Source organism: Empidonax traillii, unplaced genomic scaffold (genome assembly GCF_003031625.1).
Source record: "Empidonax traillii isolate 1590-97213 ecotype Southwest subspecies unplaced genomic scaffold, ASM303162v1 scaffold753:size306327, whole genome shotgun sequence".
Taxonomy (NCBI): Eukaryota; Metazoa; Chordata; class Aves; order Passeriformes; family Tyrannidae; genus Empidonax; species Empidonax traillii.
In genome coordinates, this window is record NW_020955946.1 from 190784 (window position 1) to 210572 (window position 19789).

The 19789-nt window shown below is 35.3% G+C and overlaps 1 protein-coding gene across 1 annotated transcript in view; it reads right to left on the minus strand.

The window, feature by feature from the left end:
* TTC27 (tetratricopeptide repeat domain 27) overlaps positions 1-19789 on the minus strand; it is a 120648-nt gene that overhangs the window by 23574 nt on the left and 77285 nt on the right. Inside the window, exons 11-13 of the mRNA XM_027900836.1 lie at positions 10256-10351; positions 8006-8128; positions 1599-1826 (exon numbers count right to left, since the gene is read on the minus strand). Coding sequence (XP_027756637.1) covers positions 1599-1826; positions 8006-8128; positions 10256-10351 — 447 coding nt within the window. The remainder of the gene's footprint in view (positions 1-1598; positions 1827-8005; positions 8129-10255; positions 10352-19789) is intronic.

The following is a 19789-nucleotide window of genomic DNA, read 5'->3' on the forward strand; positions in this document are numbered from 1 at the left end:
TACTCACTCAAAAAAGGCTATAAAAAGACTAGACAGTCATAACAATTAAAAACAAAATAAATGAGATTACTAAGAATAAAAGGACATACTTTAAAAGCTGTTGTGCTAGAAAAACGAGGAAACGCAAAAAGAACAAGTCTGCAGGTTAAATGAAAAAACATGGTAGCTGGGTATAAAGAACAAACAAAACCAATCAAACAAACCCCTAAGATTCACTGCCTTTGATCTACAAATAGTAATGAAATGGTATTTTATCATCCCTTAGATATCTGGAAAGGGAGTATGAATTGCTTCCACAATATAAGAAGTACAGTGACTCTTTAATCATATATTCAGGATACAGAATGAACTTCAGCTGTTTTTTTTTGTGGAAAGAATGGTAAGAATTCTCTTTTTATTGGGGAAGGCATGAACGTGGCTTTCATTTTAAGCTTCCTTTGGATAGGATACAAAATAAACAAGCATCTCAGCAGAATATTTCTCAGTTTTGAGCCCTGTGGGCCATCTTCTGCAGCCCATTATTATCTGAAAGTCCTCTCGATTTCAATGACGTCCCTATCTGACTAATATATATTTTGTTGGCATTTCCTGAGTCCATAAGAGAACTGAAAGACAAGGGAAGCATTTTTGGTCATTTTGGTTTCCGTTCTAGAAATGTTTATAACTTACTTGGAGTTCATTTGAATAAGAATAGGACTCTGATTCATGGGAATAAAATACATCACTGAAATACAAATAAAATGTTTCATGATAAATTATTCGAAAGGCTGGAGGCCTTTAAAATTTTTCTAAAGCAAAAGTCTAGCAAGTTATGTGGAACTCAAAACAGTAGCTTCAGCAGTGTTCTTTGGAGAGCAAGAAGGAGGAATGCCCTACTTCTGCATGGACTTGGAAATGGCTATGAAGAGCATGATTTCTATATGTAAAAAACCACAAAGCTAGTTTAACATCTCAAGACCTTCAACAGGGTGAATCTTATTGGAATGGAATATAGTGGCTGAGAAACTGAAACAAGATTACAAAAGCTGTGTGCAGAACAGCTTGAAAAGGATCAGTAAAAATAACCAGCTTCATCAAGAGAACTCTTTTGACTGCAGTTTCAGTTTTGATGCATAACTGTAATAAAAGCTACTATCATCAGAAGTTTAACACAATGCTTCTCAGTGACTCTAGAACAGAACAGACCAGAAGACTTAAAAAGATTCCTGTGAAATACAGAGATCAGAGTTTTTAACTCAAAGCCAATAGACAGAACAAAAGGATCATGCCATTATACACTGTGCGGCATTCTTCTTGTAACTATTTTGCTTGACACTTGCTCATCATTTATTTGATGGTAATTACTAATTTTCAATGGCTTCATCTCTTTGAAATAGAAGAGGTGTACACGCAAAGATTTAGCTGCATGCAAGCAGTGGTTTGCAAGAGGATGTCTTCATTTCATGTTACCTTTTTTGGCCAGTCTTTCAAGTACACTGTGAAAAATTTGCTAAGAATAGTAACAAGCTCTTACTTTGGCAACTGTGCACAGAATTGTCTTTGTAAAAAATATCATCATTCAAAACTGAACACGCTAAAACTAAGCATCGTTTCCCAACCTGCATAGGGTTGATCTGTACTGAACGTTCAAAGCACTCCACACATTCCCTGAATTCCCGGTTGCGGAGATGGAGGAGGCCTTTCGAGCGCTGGGCGCGGGCGCTGCGGTGCCTGGAGAGCTCCCAGGCCTTGTCGTAATACTGGTGGTCTTTAAGAACATCACCAAGCAAACAGTATAATCCTGGTGTTTCCTTTTTCTCTAACTCCCGCCTGAGTATTTCTTCTGCCTGTTAAAGAACAAAGAGAAATCAATACAAAACGAGATTATTTATTTTCAGTTACCTACCTGAGCTGATACTGCTTTAGCACCTTGCAATCATCAGTTGAAGACTAAGAAGTAGGGCTACTGAGGAAACACTATCTTCATCCAGCACAGCATCAAACATGAAGCCTAGAAAGAACCTGATTCCAAAGTGATTTAAAAAAAAAAAAAAACAAACATAAACCAAAACAAAAACCCCAATTTAACATCAATATAATATGACGGTTTTTTGTTTAACACACCAAGGCAAAGTAAACCATAAAAAAAAGAAGCAGCTTTCTCCTCTTTTTCATCTTTGGTATGTATTCTGTCCAAAAAACAAATGTCAGTCCTGGACATTAAACCTACACCTACTCCACAGCAATGCATATCAGCACCATTAAGGTATCTATCTGCAATCCTAATAGTTTATAATTTGTGATTTTTTTTATTTCCTAATAAGTACTCTTGCAATGACTCTCATTTCCTTTTCTCTGATTGCTCTTTTCTGAAAATAATGATTTCCTTTCTATTAAATTTAAAGACCCATCCACTTTCATACTGTTGGTTGTAGAAATGCTACTCTTTCACACAAGTGGCAGAAGTTATAAATTCATGTAGTTATAGATTTATCTACTTTGAGATAAAATATATTCAATATAGATGCAACATTATGGAAAAGAAAACACAAGCTGTGTCTCCCAGACATCTATTATGGGCTATAACTAACTTTCAAAAGCTCGTTATCTCAGTGCCACTATCTTGCTTTAACATAAAAATTATTGTTTCTCTTTTAAACAAGAGATAGTCTGCTTTCTGTGGTTTTTTAAAAAGACAGATACACTGGGACAGATGATCTGTTGTCTAGACTGAACTCTTACATCAGTCCCCTGCTGCAAAAATGTAACATACATAAGTTAAAATCAGTATAATTTTTCTATTAGAAAAGGTCTACTTGAAAAACCTAAACCAAGAAGGATCCATCACAGTCTACCACAGAATTAAAGTTCAACATTGTAACAGGAGTCATTCTTCTATCATATCTAGTTTATCTAAAAGGAAACCTGACATCATCTCTGCATATAAATTATTACTGTTTTTCTTGTTTCTGTAAGAATTGCTTTCTTTGACCTTTAGAAGAACTCTAGGGAAGCAAAATCTCTTTCTCCAATTGGTAAAATTCATTAAACCTGTATGAAAATCATCTTTAGAAAAATCCCCTTTTTTTTTACTTTGTTTTGAAATATTTAATGCACAGTAATTTTAGCATCTCATTCTTACTATTACTTTTGTTAAATAAAGTAACAGCAAAGTCTACAAATATTTGAAGTGCACAAATGTGAAGAAGGGATGTCTTGTTCAGACTTCTAAAAGAACCTCAAAACTAGCAAAAATGGAATTCCACTAAGGAGAAAATTGGTGGTTGATTATTAAGAAAATAACTTGATGGCAAGTGCTTTTAAGAAAGTCAAAGAGACTATTATCTAATGTTTAAAATTAGCCCAGTCAAAGCTGTAGAAAAATCTCATCTAACTAGAAAACTGTCCTTACAGAATCATAGAACAGTTTGGGTCAGAAAGGATCTTAAAGATCATCTGGTTCCAACCCCCTTGCCATGGGCAGGGACACCTTCCACTAGACCAGGCTGATCAAAGCCCCATCCAGCCTGGCCTTGAACACTGCCAGGGACTTGGTTAAAGTGCAGTTCATTCCCTCTTACCTGCCTCCATTAGTTGCTATGACATATTAATAATAGACCTAAAGATTTTTTTTTTTTTCCTAGAGCAGAGAGAGCTGTGTGTTTTATTATCACAGTAATCACATTAGACACCAAAGGATAAGGTGGATTTTTTTCCCCTTCAGATAAAGAAAGAAGATTGAAATGTTGCTGTGTAAACAGGAGATAGAAGGTGAAAAGTGCACTGCATGCTGCTTCTTTGCCACTTCCTCTGCAGAGCGCTCCCAAGCTCGGATTGCTATTCTGTGGCAATGCCTAGACAACCATTCATTAATGGTATTTCACATTTAAGAGCATAAAAATGTCATGTTCTGGTCTAAGCTTACAAAAATTCATTGCCAACATAAATATTTCAGCACACAGATAAAACAGAGAATTAAATAAGCAGAAGTCTGACTTTTTCTTCATCTGATTAGTTATCTGATCACCTCTTTGGCATGTTGCAAACATTTTTATTACTTAAATCTTTGAAGGCTTGTACAAAGTTCATAACTACAAACTAAAAAAAAAAAAAAAAACAAAAAAAACAAACAAAAAAAAACCACCAAAACCCTGTACTATCAAAACATTTGTCTTCTACAAGAACAGATAATATTTTAAAAACAGGTTCATTCTGTTTAGGTTTTTGTGGAAAAAAAAATAAATTCCTTAATCCTAACTTTGTAGTAAGCTATTTTCAAAAAAGCACATTTGATCTTTGATAAGAACATTGCTTCTACAAAAACAAATCTTAACAACAAATATTATCAAAAAACATTTTCCACTCAGTTCATGTAATATCTATAAAAAGAAACACTGCGATTTATTCTTATCCATCAAACATGTATTAATGATTAATATGCACATTTTATAACTGCAAGTTATACCTAAATTTAATAAGATTTGATACTAAAATTATCCATTAAAAGATACCTAAAAAGAAAATATGGAGATGTATTTATAACACTGCTTTCACAGAAAGGTGCACACCAGAATGGATGGGATTCAATGCTTAGTTCAAAAGTCAGTTGATTTAGACATGAGAAAGATTTAGGCTTTTATCTTGCTTTCTGGACTACTGTGGTTGGCATGGGAATTGAACAGGCAATGCTTCACCAACATCTCCAGTCATTAAAGAGGGGTCTAGTTTAAATAAAAGGTGGTGCTTTTTTATTACTCACTACACAGACTCCTGGAAACTACGTTCAAGATTCATCCTGCATCTGGCTTCCCAACCATAAACGTCTACTTGCCTCACTCTTCCCAGATTTACCAGATTTATTATTTGTCAATTCATTCCTTTGCTAAGTTTCTATTCTAAATATTTCATTTTTTTCTAATTGCACATTATTTAGTTGGTTACCAGAGCAGTAGCATGAAGAAGCAGAACAGATGAGCATGGATAAAGGTAGTGACAGAAAAGGAAAGCTCTTTGATTTTCATTTCATCTTCCCTGTAACCTCATGCATGACCTTGAGCGAGACATTTACTCTTCTTTCTTAACTTTGTAGCTGCATAGAGGAACGCACACCTGCCTTCTATGACTGTAATGATATGTGGTGGAAATGAATCCAAGTTCTTGAAGAACTCATGCACCGAGAGTACTACTCCACATCTGGGAAGCAATTCCTGAATTTAAAGGTGAGTTTCTGAGACCTTGTTATATTGTGTTTCCTCACTCAAATATTTTGAGATCATCTGTGTCATGTCAAAACAAGGGAAATAACCCTGCAGAATGTGGACTGCTGGGGTATGTTGGTCTAAAACCAGACTGCATATCATGATGTATACTCTGATGAAATGATAGAGCAGGGATAGGGCTGAAAATAGTGTTCTGAGACGGAACACCCAGCTGATGACAAAAGGCAGATCTCACGCATCTATCAAAGGTCAGCAGCTACCATGCAGTGGAGTTCTTGCCAGGGAGAAAGACCTCACTTCAAATGGAAGAACTGAAAATTCACATTTCTGGTCACCCTTTCTTTAGCAAAAAATTAGTACCGTTTTCAGTGTATTATCCATTTCCAGTGAGGTGGAAGAGACTTCTTACACCTTAACCAAATAAAGTTGTCTAATGTTAATAATGCTCTGGAAATCTCTGGGTTCCCCTTCACAGTTAAAAGAAGGAAGAGGGACACTTTTCAACACCAGTCCTCACTACACACATGGAGATGTCTCCTTTTGCAACTCGTCTGTTAACAGAATACAATGAGTAAACCTTGAGAAAGCCACAGCAACTATCAATATACTGTACATTCAATTTTTATAATACTTTTAAAATGCTTTTTCTGTGCCCTGTTCTGCTCATCGCTTGGCACTCTGTTACTCTTCTGTTGACTCGTTATAATAATAGTTTCTACTAATTTTGTTCAGGTTATGAAACGAGTGAATACAGAGCCAAATCTAGTAACAGCAACAAATCCAGAAAAAAGTTGGCTAAACGTTAGTGACATCTCACTCTGCAAAATTTGTACTGCTACAGGGCCCTGTTATAACCAAATGAATTATGTATTTTCCAACTGCATCATGTGGAGTTTCACATGGTCTTATCTATATGCTCTGTTTCTTTTTCTGTGGATAATTCAAAAGTAGGAAAAAATAAGATATACTTGGATGTGTAAGTACTCATCAAACACATTGATATTGCTGATATCTATATGTTTTATTAGATGTTTCAGTATTTAAATTCAGGTTTCCTATATAAAATAATTTGTGAGTGAAAAACATACAGAAGTTTATTAAATAGAGTTTGTTCTTTTGGGCAGATATATGCTAAGCTCATCAATGATATGAAATGTCCATTGACCAACATATTGCTCTAGTAGATCTTCATGCATTCATATAAGAATAACTACCACGTTTAAAAACATAAAAACATTTTTGATAAATACAAGCAGTTCACCCTCTGAATGTTTTCCAGTAAGAAGGACAAATAGTCACTCTCCTTGGTGCATAGATACATTTCTAATTTTCTGTCTTTTTTGGTTTGAAGTTAACTTTCTTCCAGCATTACTGTTATTTGGTACTTACATAGCATTTTCTGTTTTTCAAAGCACAGCACAATCCCTCATTTTGAAAGCATTTCTAAGCAGTTTCCTGTGTCAGATATCCTGTCCTATTCTCCGAGTGCCATTTTCATAACTCCCTAAGGGCAGTTTGTGAATGTAACTGGGACAGAATGCATTTCCAGGAAATGGAAAATACTGACCTCTATTTCTCCACTGTACTGAGAAGATTGTGCTATTAACATACTATCCCCAAGGCATGCATAATGTGACACAGAATTTGCCAGCAAGGCATATCTGTCAGTTTATGATGACCAAAAGCTAGACTTTGGTACATGACAATTAGAAAAAACATGTAAGTATGAGACATCCTGCTTTTTTTTATATCTCTCTATTCATTAAACTTATGTTAAGCACAGTCTTTGCGCTTCCGGTGTCATAAAGGCACACATACATTCATATATTTATTGCTATCACATACCAAACAGGGAGAAAGAATGGAAAAAAAGAAAAAACATATTTTTGTCTGAAACTGAATATTTCTGTAACCTATATAAATTCTGAAAATGTTGCCTGATAGCTTAATTTCCTGTCACGGCCTTTCTGTGTGAGAGGTTGCACCAGAAGGAGAACATAGTCGATTTAAATACAAGAAGGCATTGCTTCCAGGTATTATTTTCCAGAATCTTCCTACCATTGCTCTAATAGTATCAGAAAAATAATCAACAATAAGAAGGCTGATACAGCCTGCTACCGGCATTTTTAAACAGTTACGCCGCTGACATTTAGAGTGAGGTGATGGCTTTACCTTGTCTTTGTTTGGATCTGATCACACATAGTGGTAGCAGTGTTAAAGAAATGTCAGAAAAGTTTAGGACACTATCAAAACAGACTTGTCAAAATAAAGCCTTTTCATTCTTTTCCAAAAGTTTGATTCTGTAATTTGAATATATTAATATCAAGTAATTAAATATATCAAGCACTGATGTTATTCTATTTAAACTGTTTTTAAAAAATACAGTTAATAGTTTGAAATTAGGTTGGAAAGAAAATTAATGTCCTCTCCAGACTAAGTTTCAAGATCCCAACGTGAATGACATCTACAGCCTTCCTGAAATGCCCACACTCCACCTTGCTGTCTACCCATAATACTTAATTTAATTGTCCTTAAACATTCTCAAGAATCACTATCACAATCTTCTTGCTTCTCAATTTATTTCTTATTTACCAACTTCTATTTCATGTGGTTATTACTCCAAATAGTCTTTTTGGCATTCAGAGGTTATGACAAGTTCATATACCATGTGTCTACTTTTCCAAAGCGGACTTTGCTCATGATATCCTTGTAGGAGTGTCATTAGTGACAACTAAAGCCAGACAGTCCTTCCTCCGTCACATCCTATTTCAAGACAGGATATCAGCTGTATAAGACATTTTTCTTACCTTTCCATGTTGTCCTGCTCTTTCATAGCAGATCACTGCATCTTCCCACATTTCCAGTTCCTCAAATATTTGTAAGGCAGAGCTGGTGCATCCCAGCTCAAAGAGTAAACTTGCAAGCTGACGCTGAAAGATCAGAAACTCCAGATAACTAAGAGTAGGTAAGTAAATACTATTTACATTTTAAAAAGTTGTTAGAGGCATTTCTGACATCGACAAGAAGCAAACAGATCATACGGAATTATACTCTTCTGCCCAAAAGAACAATTAAACTTCAAGCCGGAACCTCAGTGTATATACCTCAAAAAAACCCCATCAACAGAATAATACTTGTTGTGATTTGAGCACTTTAACAATATAACACAGAAATGGAAATGGGCATGGCAAGAATGAATTGACAGAGAGGAACTTCCAGCCCTTAAATGAGGCACACGGCCCATGCAGCTGGAGAAAAGCTGCAGCAGGACACTGAGAATGCTAAGAGTGGGAAACAGAGGCTGGAGTGGGGAACTAAAACCACTTCTAGCAATGTTTTGTCATAGTAATATGTACCTGTGGAAAAGGAGAGAAAGCCTCTGAAGCAATTTTGTTCAGTACTTGTGAGAAATCTCTGTCCCAAGCAGCCACCGCCAAAGGGTGTTAGTTTTTAGACAAATCAATATTGGATTAGAGTTCAGGTCCAACTCCCTAGTTGAATTTTCCCCACAGTTAAGTCAGCCTCTTTGTTATTTCAAATTCAGCAATTATTTCAGTGTACTTATGAAAATAAATGAGTTATCTTTTCAATTTAAAAACAAACAAAGCATGTTTTCAAGACTTGGAAAAGTTGTCTTCGGTCTTTATTTTTTAAGAGGAGATTAAAATTGCAAATAAGTTTTCACTTTTGAAGAATGGGTAATTTATTTACTATGTATGGCAGATATACAACTAGATTTGCAAAAATAAATGGGAGCATTCTGTGTAAGGGCAGCTACCTATGCTGTGACATCCCACACAGTTAACCTCTGCAGTGGTTTTGGTGATCCTGAATGGATTCCCTGAAATTCTCCACAGATGCAACCGATCTCTCTTTATTGACTTGGGTTCAGCATCTGTTACAAATCCAAGGAGTTACTATAAGGGAATAGATTGGTAGTAAAAAAAGAATAAATTAACAACTGGCTATACCTCTTTGATGTAAATACGTAACAAACTCTGAAAACCTGTTAGTTAACTTGACATTAATCACTTAGGAAAAAACAACATATGTTAGTGTCTAGAACAAAATCTCATTAATGTTTAATTAAATTTACTTACAGTTAAATTTGGTAAAATATATATAGGCAATGTTTCTTCATTACTATGATTAGAAGACTGCAACCATCTTTCACTATAAATCCCTATTTTAGCATTTCTATCTTTGGCTTGGAAAACTGGCTTGGATTGAAAATGCCACTCTGACAACTGGAAATGAAAACCACATTTGATAGTTTTATTGGAAGTGCCTGTTGAAAGGTTATGTAGAATAACTTGAGAATGCTTGGAGAAGATACTACTGGTTAAAACAACATGTGCTGAGATTAGAAATAAAAAGAATAAAACACCATTAAAAGTAAACAACAAGAATACCTTTGGAGGTATGCAATGTAAACAGTTTCCTTGAGTTTATTAAGTACAGCATCATCAGATAAGACTTTATTGTGTAGATTTCTGTTCTAGAAAGTCAAGATAAACAGTGTAGTTATGGGCAAAAAAAAAAAAAAACTGTCAGCACTAGTAAAAAGGGGAATGTCTCAAAAACAAAAGCTTTCTCGGCTCAAGGTGTTCTTCAGTGTACTATTGACTCCTAAATTTGGCTGCTTTCACCATGATCCACTTCCTGAAGTGAAGTTCAAAGACAAGAAAGACGCAAATAACAGTATCATAAGTAAAGCACTAATGAATAGTAAGGTAGTGGCAAGATTATTTTAATAGGAGTTACGTTGGAAGCTTGTAAGTTTTAGTCTATTTTTCATTGGAGGAAAAAGGAAAGTAAAGAAGAATTGCACAAACAAGCAATTACTTCTGTGCATGACAGAACAACACATCTGAAAGCAAAACACTGTGGAACTTGATTTCTCTCCAGAAAGACCTGGTGTGGCTTAGGTTATGTCTTTATTTCTACAGCGTTTCAACTTAAGGTCATATCACGCTCTCTTGACTTTGGAGTGATGCAGTATCAAAAATAAGCACCACAGGCTTTTAAGAAAAGCTTGAAATGAGATTGTTTCACACCTGTATGGCCCAACGTGGAGGCACCTGACAACAGTAGAAAATCTTCATGCGTTCAGACACCGATGTACTTGCATTTTCAAACTGGTCTGCAAGTGCCTGTAAATGCAAAGTATATCCTGATTTAGTATTTACTTAGATTTAATCAACTTCAAAAAATCCTATAAATTCAAAGCATTACAAATTTTAGGCAATCTTTACATACTGGAGAAATCATAATCAAGATAACACTAAATGCCAGTAAACTTCCACCATAATATGCTACAAGCCTTTTTATTACCCCACGTAAGAAAATATAATAAACATTTATGTAAACACCCTTTATCAGAGGTAATAATAAATAAAAAAAAAAAACTTTGAAGATATTCCAATTTCAAAGTGCGTGTAACGGGAATAAGAATCAAATTTACAATGTCAAGCAAATCCTTGCAAAGTTAAACTGCATCATATATTAAAGTGACTTTGCCTAATGCATTTCAATCCTTTAGCTAGTTTTCCCTTAAGATAGAATTGATGTACTTGAGGCATGACATTTCTTATTAAAAAGACAAACATATTACAGTGGACCATGGTTTTGGAAACACAGTCCTAATACAGAATAAATTATTGTGACTTGGCATACAATTCAATTCAGGCTATTTATTTTTCTTTTGGTGGAGCTTTGGATTGTTGAAATGTTTTGTTCTGAAGCCCTTTGAAAGAGGATGGTAACTTTCACATAGCAAAACTGCGCCACTAAGTTTTTCTCTGAAAACCCACTATGAAGTTATTTGAATCAAAATTCAATTAGCAAGAAAAATACAGTATCAAAGGAGGCTATAGCCAGAAAGTTGGTTGGAAATTTTAAGATAAGAGGGAAACTCTCTTCAAATGCGAGTCATCACTAAACTAGCAAAAATAAGGCCAGAGGTATAAATAAAAGAATATTAAGCTACTTGCTTTCACATGATTCACTTATCAAAGACTTGCTTATAACTCAGTCGAAGACTTATAGAAGGAGCTAGACAGGTCGTCAGAACTTTCTCAGCTTTCTGTAAGTGAATGGAAAGATTCCCAAGCAAAAGGAAAAAATGGATAGGATCACTTCTCTCTCTCTCTTTCTAAATTCAACTGTTGGCAACCCAATCTATATTAATAATGCTAATGGTAGCTGTATAAAATCAATTATGTGATTTAAACTGTTAAGCATCTTGTAACTGCTATTGATGTTTATGGGATTTATTAAGTGGCTTCATTCTTTTAATAGGAAAAAAAATCAGAACAGGCACCAATAACTGAGGCTTTAAATCCATGCTTAACCTCCCAATTTTAACTACTAGTATTTCAAATATTCAATCTTATTCACATTGTTTTTCATAAAGTTATCTCCAGAGACCTGTTCCTAGAGATTATCCAGAAATCTATGGCAAGAAAATGGCTAAGGTGTATTTTTGCTAAGGAAAGAGACAGACAAATAAAATCATATTCTTTTACATGGTTTCAGGCAATCCAAAAGGAGTTGGATTAAAATGAAATTTTTTAAGTAATATTATTTATTTACAGACTTCACTTGAATACAAGCTACATAAAAACCCATATTTTGCTGGTTTAGTTCTGCTGAAATGTTCTAATGCTATGCAGAAGAACATTTTTCTATACTCTGCTGCAACAAAAATTAAACTGAAAAGTCATCCAATTCCTTGGGTAATTATTTTATGAGACCAGAAGAATGTTTTGTTCTTGTTTTAGCTTTTTGCCCCCCCCTTTAAAATTTCTATTGTTGCAAAAGAAAAACTGAAATCCAAAGAAAAATATTTTTTCAAAAGCAATGTATTTTATTGGAAAATTTGTGGCCATACCTTTTTTACATTTCCCAAGCAGAAAAGCTTTATGTAAGTGACAAGTTGTAGGAAAATATGACTTAACAAGTAGAATTCTCCCTCTTCCCAAAATAAGTACTCTTTTCAGTGTTCTAACAAAAACTGAACATGTAGGTAGAATATATGAATATTACACATTCCTTAAAAAGAATAAGTGGAAATGAATTTAGAAGCCATTTAAAATCCATGGTTTATGCACTCTCTAGTAGGTTAAAAAAAAAGCCCTCATAGTTCACTCTACTAATGAAGTACAGAAAACAAGTTATTAAAAAATTGAATCCTATGTTTCTGAGTTACGATTGAGGAAGTGAAATTTGGGTTGGATAGTGGCAAGAAAATGAGAACCCTAACATTATTGCACAGCTAATATCTAATCACAGAACAATAAATCAACACAATCAAAAAGAGAGCACTGCCAAGTGAGCATTCTTTTTCATTAATAACCTTCAACATAAATATCATGCAATAAAAACCCTATGTAAACACAAAATACTTGCGACACAGTCAGATGTAAGATTTTGTGCCCTAGTTTAACTTGAGACTCAAAGTCCTGCCTTGAAAGTGGTTAAAAAGAAATCCAGCAGAAACTAAAATCCCCAACTCTAAATGATATATGAGTTCTTCCATATGCAACATTTAAAAACATTAAACTTAACAGGTCTCTCTCCCACCATGTAACACACCCCTTTCCCAAGGCTTGAGCTGTCAGAGATAATGAACCCTTAAGTCAAAAATCCCAGAACAGAGATACAATTAATCCAGTCTGGAAACAACAAAACCAGATAGTTTTGATGGGATTTTATGTCGTTAGCAAAGACCACATTATTGCCACATGAAAAGTCATTCTTGAAACTATAATTCATTCTCCCCATCTCATACTCTGTCAAGAGATTAAGTAGTACAATAGGTACTGCCTATTTGGGATGTTAATTTGAAATGATCACATTAGTATTTTTATTACTTTACTAATTAACCTCAGTCTAACCATTTTCCTAATCAAACTCAGCTGGTTAAAGTTTCCGATTAAGGTACATGAAGTTTGTAAAGGATTTTTCCCACCCTGGATGTCATTTCCATACATTCATTCCCACTGTACATCCCTACTTCAATGTTCAACAGACGTGTAACATCACTAAGGGGTCCTGATGATAAAAAGCCAGCTTTGATTTTTGAGTCTGACTAAACTTCAGTCGCTTCATCCACTCCACATGCTTTACCATCCCTATTTTCAGTGGCTGACAGAGCTAGATCTTTTCTTTTTCCTTTTTAGCCAGTCCCTATCTCTGTATTTAATCTCTGAAAATACTGTTATACCCTTCAGGTTTCTCAGAGTTGTCATTTTCTATGACATAATGCCATTTGATTTTTCAACCTACTTACAGTACAGCTTTTAAATTTGTTATTCATCCAACTAGTCTAAGTCCCACCCATAAGATTTTGCCCTGTTTGTTAAAATGTAGTCTTCACATCCCTTTTGCATCTGAGGTAAATAAATGGCATACCGTCACATCCTTCTTTCTGTTTTTAATATGTTTATTCCAGACGAAACAGTTTAATTATTTAAAAAATTCCCCTTACTATGTAAAACTGTAACTGTATGCAAACATTTTTTTGCCATACATTTCGCTTGAAGGATCTCCTGATTCAAGCTTATTTAGGGAAAAATTCATCCCCAAGCCAAACAAAAAAAGCCCCAAATGCCTGGTTTTTTTATAAGAGCAAGACACTAATTACTTATCAAAAACTTCCTGGAAACAGCATAACACTTTTGCTTGTGCAGCAACTATTTAATTTCATCTGGATCTCTCACCTCAAAACCAATGAAGATAGGCCTACTCACACCCAAACCTAATACTGCTGGCCCCAATAAAACATCTTCCTCAAAACAGTCTTGACTTACAGACAGCATTTTATTCATGCTATTTCAACTCACTTCCTCCCAGGCTTTGATATCAGTAACACACAGTGTGACTGCACCAATTTTCCCTTTACCTATGTTTTCCAACAAGAATTTTTCCAGTTTTAGTGTTCCAGTCACAAGTCTTCCATCACATTTCTTTCATCGGCACAACAGCTTGTTTCACAGATGGTGTCAATCACCATAGCTTGTTTATTTTGTTTTCCTGTCTTATCCCACTGCTAACCAGGTGTCCAGATGTTTCCCACCAACCCACACCCTATTTAAAAACATTTTGCTATTTTAGAATCTGATTACTTGCTATGCATTTACCAGTACCACTATCTATACCCTTGTTAGCATATTATATTCCCTCACACCCTTTGATTTCTCCTGGTATACTTCATATCCTCTTGATTTATGATTTTATAAACAGGATGATTAGACAGGTTTTTTCTAGTCTTCTGCTTCCCAGTCTAGAGATCTTGTCAGCTTGCCAGAATCAATCCCTAGTTAATAGCTCTGGGACTCCAGTGGAGACTGTCCACCAAAGAGTCCTTTCTACATGAAAGCTCACAACAGCCATAAACCACAATGTTTCTCTATCACCTCATCTCAGCCAACACAGTGACTGTGGTATTATCTTGTTCTGCTCTTGCTCTTCTTTAAAAACCCTAAGATGCCCCACTTCTTACCTGTTTTTACCATATCTGACATGGGTTTAGCTTGATTTATGCCAAAGGAAACTTATATTGTCATGTGTTCTTCTTTCCCACTATGGCCATGGTCCAGCATGCACTACCCAACTACTACCTTAATGTCCAGCAGAGAGAAGAGGATGAATGGAAAAGTACCTTTCAGGCCCTTTTAACACCGTAACACCAGACACATTTTCACGATTCTCTTGTCATCCTCAGGTCCTTTTTCTTGAATTTCTCCCAAGTCTGAAGACTCCGTCCGAAACTCCCACAGATCAGGCTGAATAACCACTCTGCCTAAATAACTGTTTCCATTTCTCTTGACCTTCTTCTATTTCTGCACATGACCTCTGTACGATTTGTAAGCAGCAAGCTGATGTCACAACTCTACTGCTCTTCTATTTTAGCTGTTCCTATAGCTACTTATACAACCTATATACCATTTTAAGTGCCAAAGTAAGGACACCAGCTTTGGGACTGCCTGGCTGGATCTTGGCTTACAGGTCAGCCGCAGAAGCGCCTGATGGCTCGATGACACAGCTGGAATTATTTGGCCACTTGGAAGAAAGACGTTTGGAAACAAGGGGGCCAAGAGATAAATATACTTGTAGGGAAAACAATCCTGCTGTCTCATCATTACTACGACTTCTAAGAATTTGTGTTTTACACAAACTGAACTTAGCTCACTTATGTTATTTACTCAAGAACAAAGTAGAGGAAAGCTTTGGAAAAATAAATAACTGCAACTACATGTGTGACTCTGGTTGTAGAATTACAAAGTTCTTACTTTATTCATAAGCTTATTTTAAAAATTATAAATTAGCAGGAAAAATCAAAAAGCACCTTTGATTTCCTACCACAGAATCTGGTCTCACAGATGGAGTTTCTACTTAGTATTATCTACTTAGTTTTTGCTTAGTATTTATGAAACAAGAAGTGGGCATTTTTAAAATTTATGCAACAATAAGTTCTTGTGAACTCTGTAATACTTACAGATGTCTGTAAAACTTCCAGAGATTCATTGTTAAATTAATTCAAACTTTCACACAGCTTTAGACTTAATTCTAAATGCTTCACAATATTGACTTCTGAAAGCTGTGATATTAAAATACTTGTCTAACAGAAAACCTAAATAATTCTTGAAGTTTCAAAGCATTAATTGGCTTTATTATTTTTTAAACTGTCCTCTGCCACATTACATTTTATAACATTAAGGCCAGAAAAATGCTGTGCAAGAAAGTACCATACTCCAAGTTCCTCTGGGATGTATTATGACAGGAACTGTCACAGCCTTGTTCCGCAATAGTATACTCAGAAATACATAAATACAGAAAATTACAAATAAAAACAGCTTTATCCCTGAAGAAAACATATATAAAATGTCTAAAATTCAGAAACTGTATACAGAAACTGTATATAAAAGGAAACAGGTGACAAATACAGATAATGAAATATGCAGAATAGTTAGGGTTTTCCAAATTTTTTTTCTTGTGAATTAGATCAGCTATTCCAAGCTTTTCTATAGTACTATAACTATTTTAGTACCTTTTGGATATGTAATTAATTCTTCAGTTACACTCCTTTGGTAATCTTACTTTAAAAAAATCATAACCCCCCAATTTACATTTCAAACAACAATCTTGTTTCAACAGCTCCTTGTCAAACCAAGAGCTCCTGCAACCAAAACCACTGGGAGCAACCAAGGCATACGCAGACTTCTAAAATCCAATGGTCAAAATACTTAAAAACTACCAGTGAAGCAATGCCAGAAACTATCAAACAATAAAAACAGCTTTCATATAACAATGCAGTGAAGTTTTGCTTAATGGGAGAGAATAATTTCTGGTCTAGTCTAAACCTCATGAGAGCGATTATGACCAAATAGTGATTATTTTATCAATTGTCAAATTTATCATCAGAGAAATAGATATAAACCCAGTTCATTTGGACATATTACATTCAACCACTATTCAAAACAGCACTTTGACATTTCAGACAGGACTTTGTTGCTTGGAAAGTAAAATGACTTAAAGGAAATAATGAGCTATCCTTTTAAATAGATTATATATTTCTGTTAAACGATGAAAATCTCTGAATAGTCAAGAATTAAGGCATCCAAACACACAACAAAAACTATTAAGCAAGGATGTATTTCAACATCAAGAAGAAGCCTCCCACTCATTTATCTAATTTTCAAAGTGGAATTATGACATTAAATACTTGAGGAGAATTTATTACAGTGATCACTATTATCAACTATGATTTCTGATTCTTGGAAACTCAAAGAGGCCATTTTTTACATTGTGCAAAGATGAAGAGCTCTGATTACTGGAGATTTTACATTATTCACATTCTCAGGAGAATAAAAATGTTCTGTGAGAACTCTGCAGAAGTTCAGTGCTTAAAAGGACAAGAATCTTACCCTCTTTTTTACACCTCATTAAAATACAAGTCTTGGGTTCATTAAAACCTTGTAGCCTTGAAGATTTGTGTTTTTGCTCCCTTTGCAAAGTCACCTTTTCAGTCTTTCTTCCAATCAAACTATTGCTTGTTAGGATTGATCTCGAATGGCGTGTGCACTTAAACCAACTAGAGGACCACGTATCACACTGTTCCCTAGGAACTAACAAGTGGCTTAATATTTGTTTAAGGTAACTCGACAGTGTTACACAATACAGTGTTAGGCACTGACTGCCTAACCTGTATTGCAAATGAAGGGTTACAGAGTGCCTGGAACAGAAGAATTGCAAAGATGTCAGGATGCTTCACGGAGAGAACCTACTAACAAGGTAATGCAACTCTGAAACTAGCAAAGTCCTCTTTTACTGATACCTGTTTTTCAAATATTGTCAAACAGCTGAAAAATCTCAAGAATATCTTTAATTATTCAGTGAAGGGGAAAGGATCATAAAGAGAAAAGACGGAGAAGTTCAGTTACTTTTGTCCTGAATTGAATCAGAATGTCTCAGATAACATCTTGGGACACTCATTGTTTTCTCACAAAAAAATTATCGTTTTCCTAAGAATAGCTTCCCTATACAGTGAAACCTTGCCTGATACCCAGTAGTTTCTGTTGAAAAATTACTTGGCAGGAAATACACATTCTTCCAGTAGCTGAGCCTGACCCAGCAACCATACAGTGTATGACGGTAAGTCCATTAGAAATATGACACACGGGCAAAGTGTTTAAACTTTAGCTATCCCAAAGAAAGGCAGTCACGTGTAAAGAAGAAGTCTGTTTTCAATATATGCATTTTCTTGAAAGACATCCAATCCAATTCTTCACGTGTTCCTGGAAAGCTCTCTATACATCAGGGAAAAACAAATGGCCCCCCTTATCATACTTTGTTAATGATTGATCTACTCACCAAAGAGAAAAAATAAACATCTTCAGCAACAACTGGTTTGAAATCAGTTCAATTTCCAGTGAAAATGAAAACAATCTAAATGCATTAAATATTCCATGCCTGGTTGTACGCCATATTAAAATAGAAGTGTATAAAGCTACCCTGAAGACTCAGTTTTCTCTTAAAAAAGGAGGAATCCACAAAACCACAATTCTTTTCACAATTACATAGCAATATTTGGTGTAGCATGTTTGGTACACGACCAATTAAAAAAAAAAAAAAAAAAAAAAAGACCAAAATAAAATTTTCATTTAGCTGGACAAAGTCTTATGGTCTGTGCTGGTCACTCACACCAAACAGGTTGACAGACAGAGACTTGACAACAAAAGATCTTCTGCTTCTTCACAGAAGGACTAGACTCAGCATACTAAAAACCTTGCCCAACAAAACCAGGGGCTGTAGAAACAAAGGGACATCAGTGCAACATGTACATCATTTAATATGTTAACGATCTTCAATTACTTAATTGAGGACAATCAGCTGCAAGTTCTAATAGTACCAATCCTGCACTGGAGGCAATTTTCTTGCAGATCTTCAGGAGGAGGTAGCAGCCTGCTGCCAAAGCAACAGCACTTTGCTTTCAGCCACCCTGAATTATTTGAAGTACTCTGATCTGAGCCAGAGGGAGAGTACTGAAGGACAAATTAACTCTTCCACCGGCAGCTGCCACCACCTAATTCCTGCTACAATTTTTTTTCCAGGGCAGAGAAGAACATGAGCCCAGGGGTCTGCTGGGCTCTGGCCATTCATTCAGTCCTCAGCCTGCACCCTTCATAGAGAACCAGAGGGAATAAGGCAGAGTTCAGATCAGAGGAAATGGCAAGATGCAGTTTGGGAGCTCCTGAAATAGTTTAAGATCACAATATAATTTGGTGGTTTAGACCTTTTAAAAGTGTCTGAACTTGAAACATTACTAATGGCCTCAGCTTGTGTGCATCTTACACAGAGGAAAATAGAAAAAAAGTAGAAATGTTCCGTGGTAGAATCATTTAATGCATGTTTCTATTTCTAGGCAACTTCAATGTTTGCACGGATCAGTATCTGGAAAAATGGGCAGGTATAGGATGTCAACGTGCATAACAGCTACAAACAATAATATTGATGCCATTTAAAAATCTAGCTCAGGCATGGTAGGTCATATTGCTTACAAAAACATCTCCACATATGTCAGAATGCTCAAGTCTTATCACAAAACCACAGCACTATCATTTACAATATTACAACAGACCGTAACACTACGAAGAAACTGCAAAAGCAAATGGAAATACTGAAAAGAGCCAGTATCATATCATTATAGAACTCTCCATACACCAATCCAAGTGATTATTTGAATCAGTGGCCCTTAAATCAGTTTGGAAAGTTCAGAAGCCAAATATATCCCTGAATTCATAACTGGAACAAGAACTAAATTAGTTGAATTAGGCCAGAAAAATCAGTTCTCCTACATCCAGCACACACTATAGCAAAATTTGTCTCTGGTACAATAGTTTCTAATCAACTGATTCTTTACATAGTGGATTCCCAAAATTTTCTACCTCTGAACATTCAAGAAACCACAACAGTCACCATATTAAATATATTTTTTTAACCACCTGACCGACCTGATCTATCAGAAATAGCAGTCCTCACTCCGCACTGCAGCATCACAAACAAATTTTGAAGAATGAACATTTTCA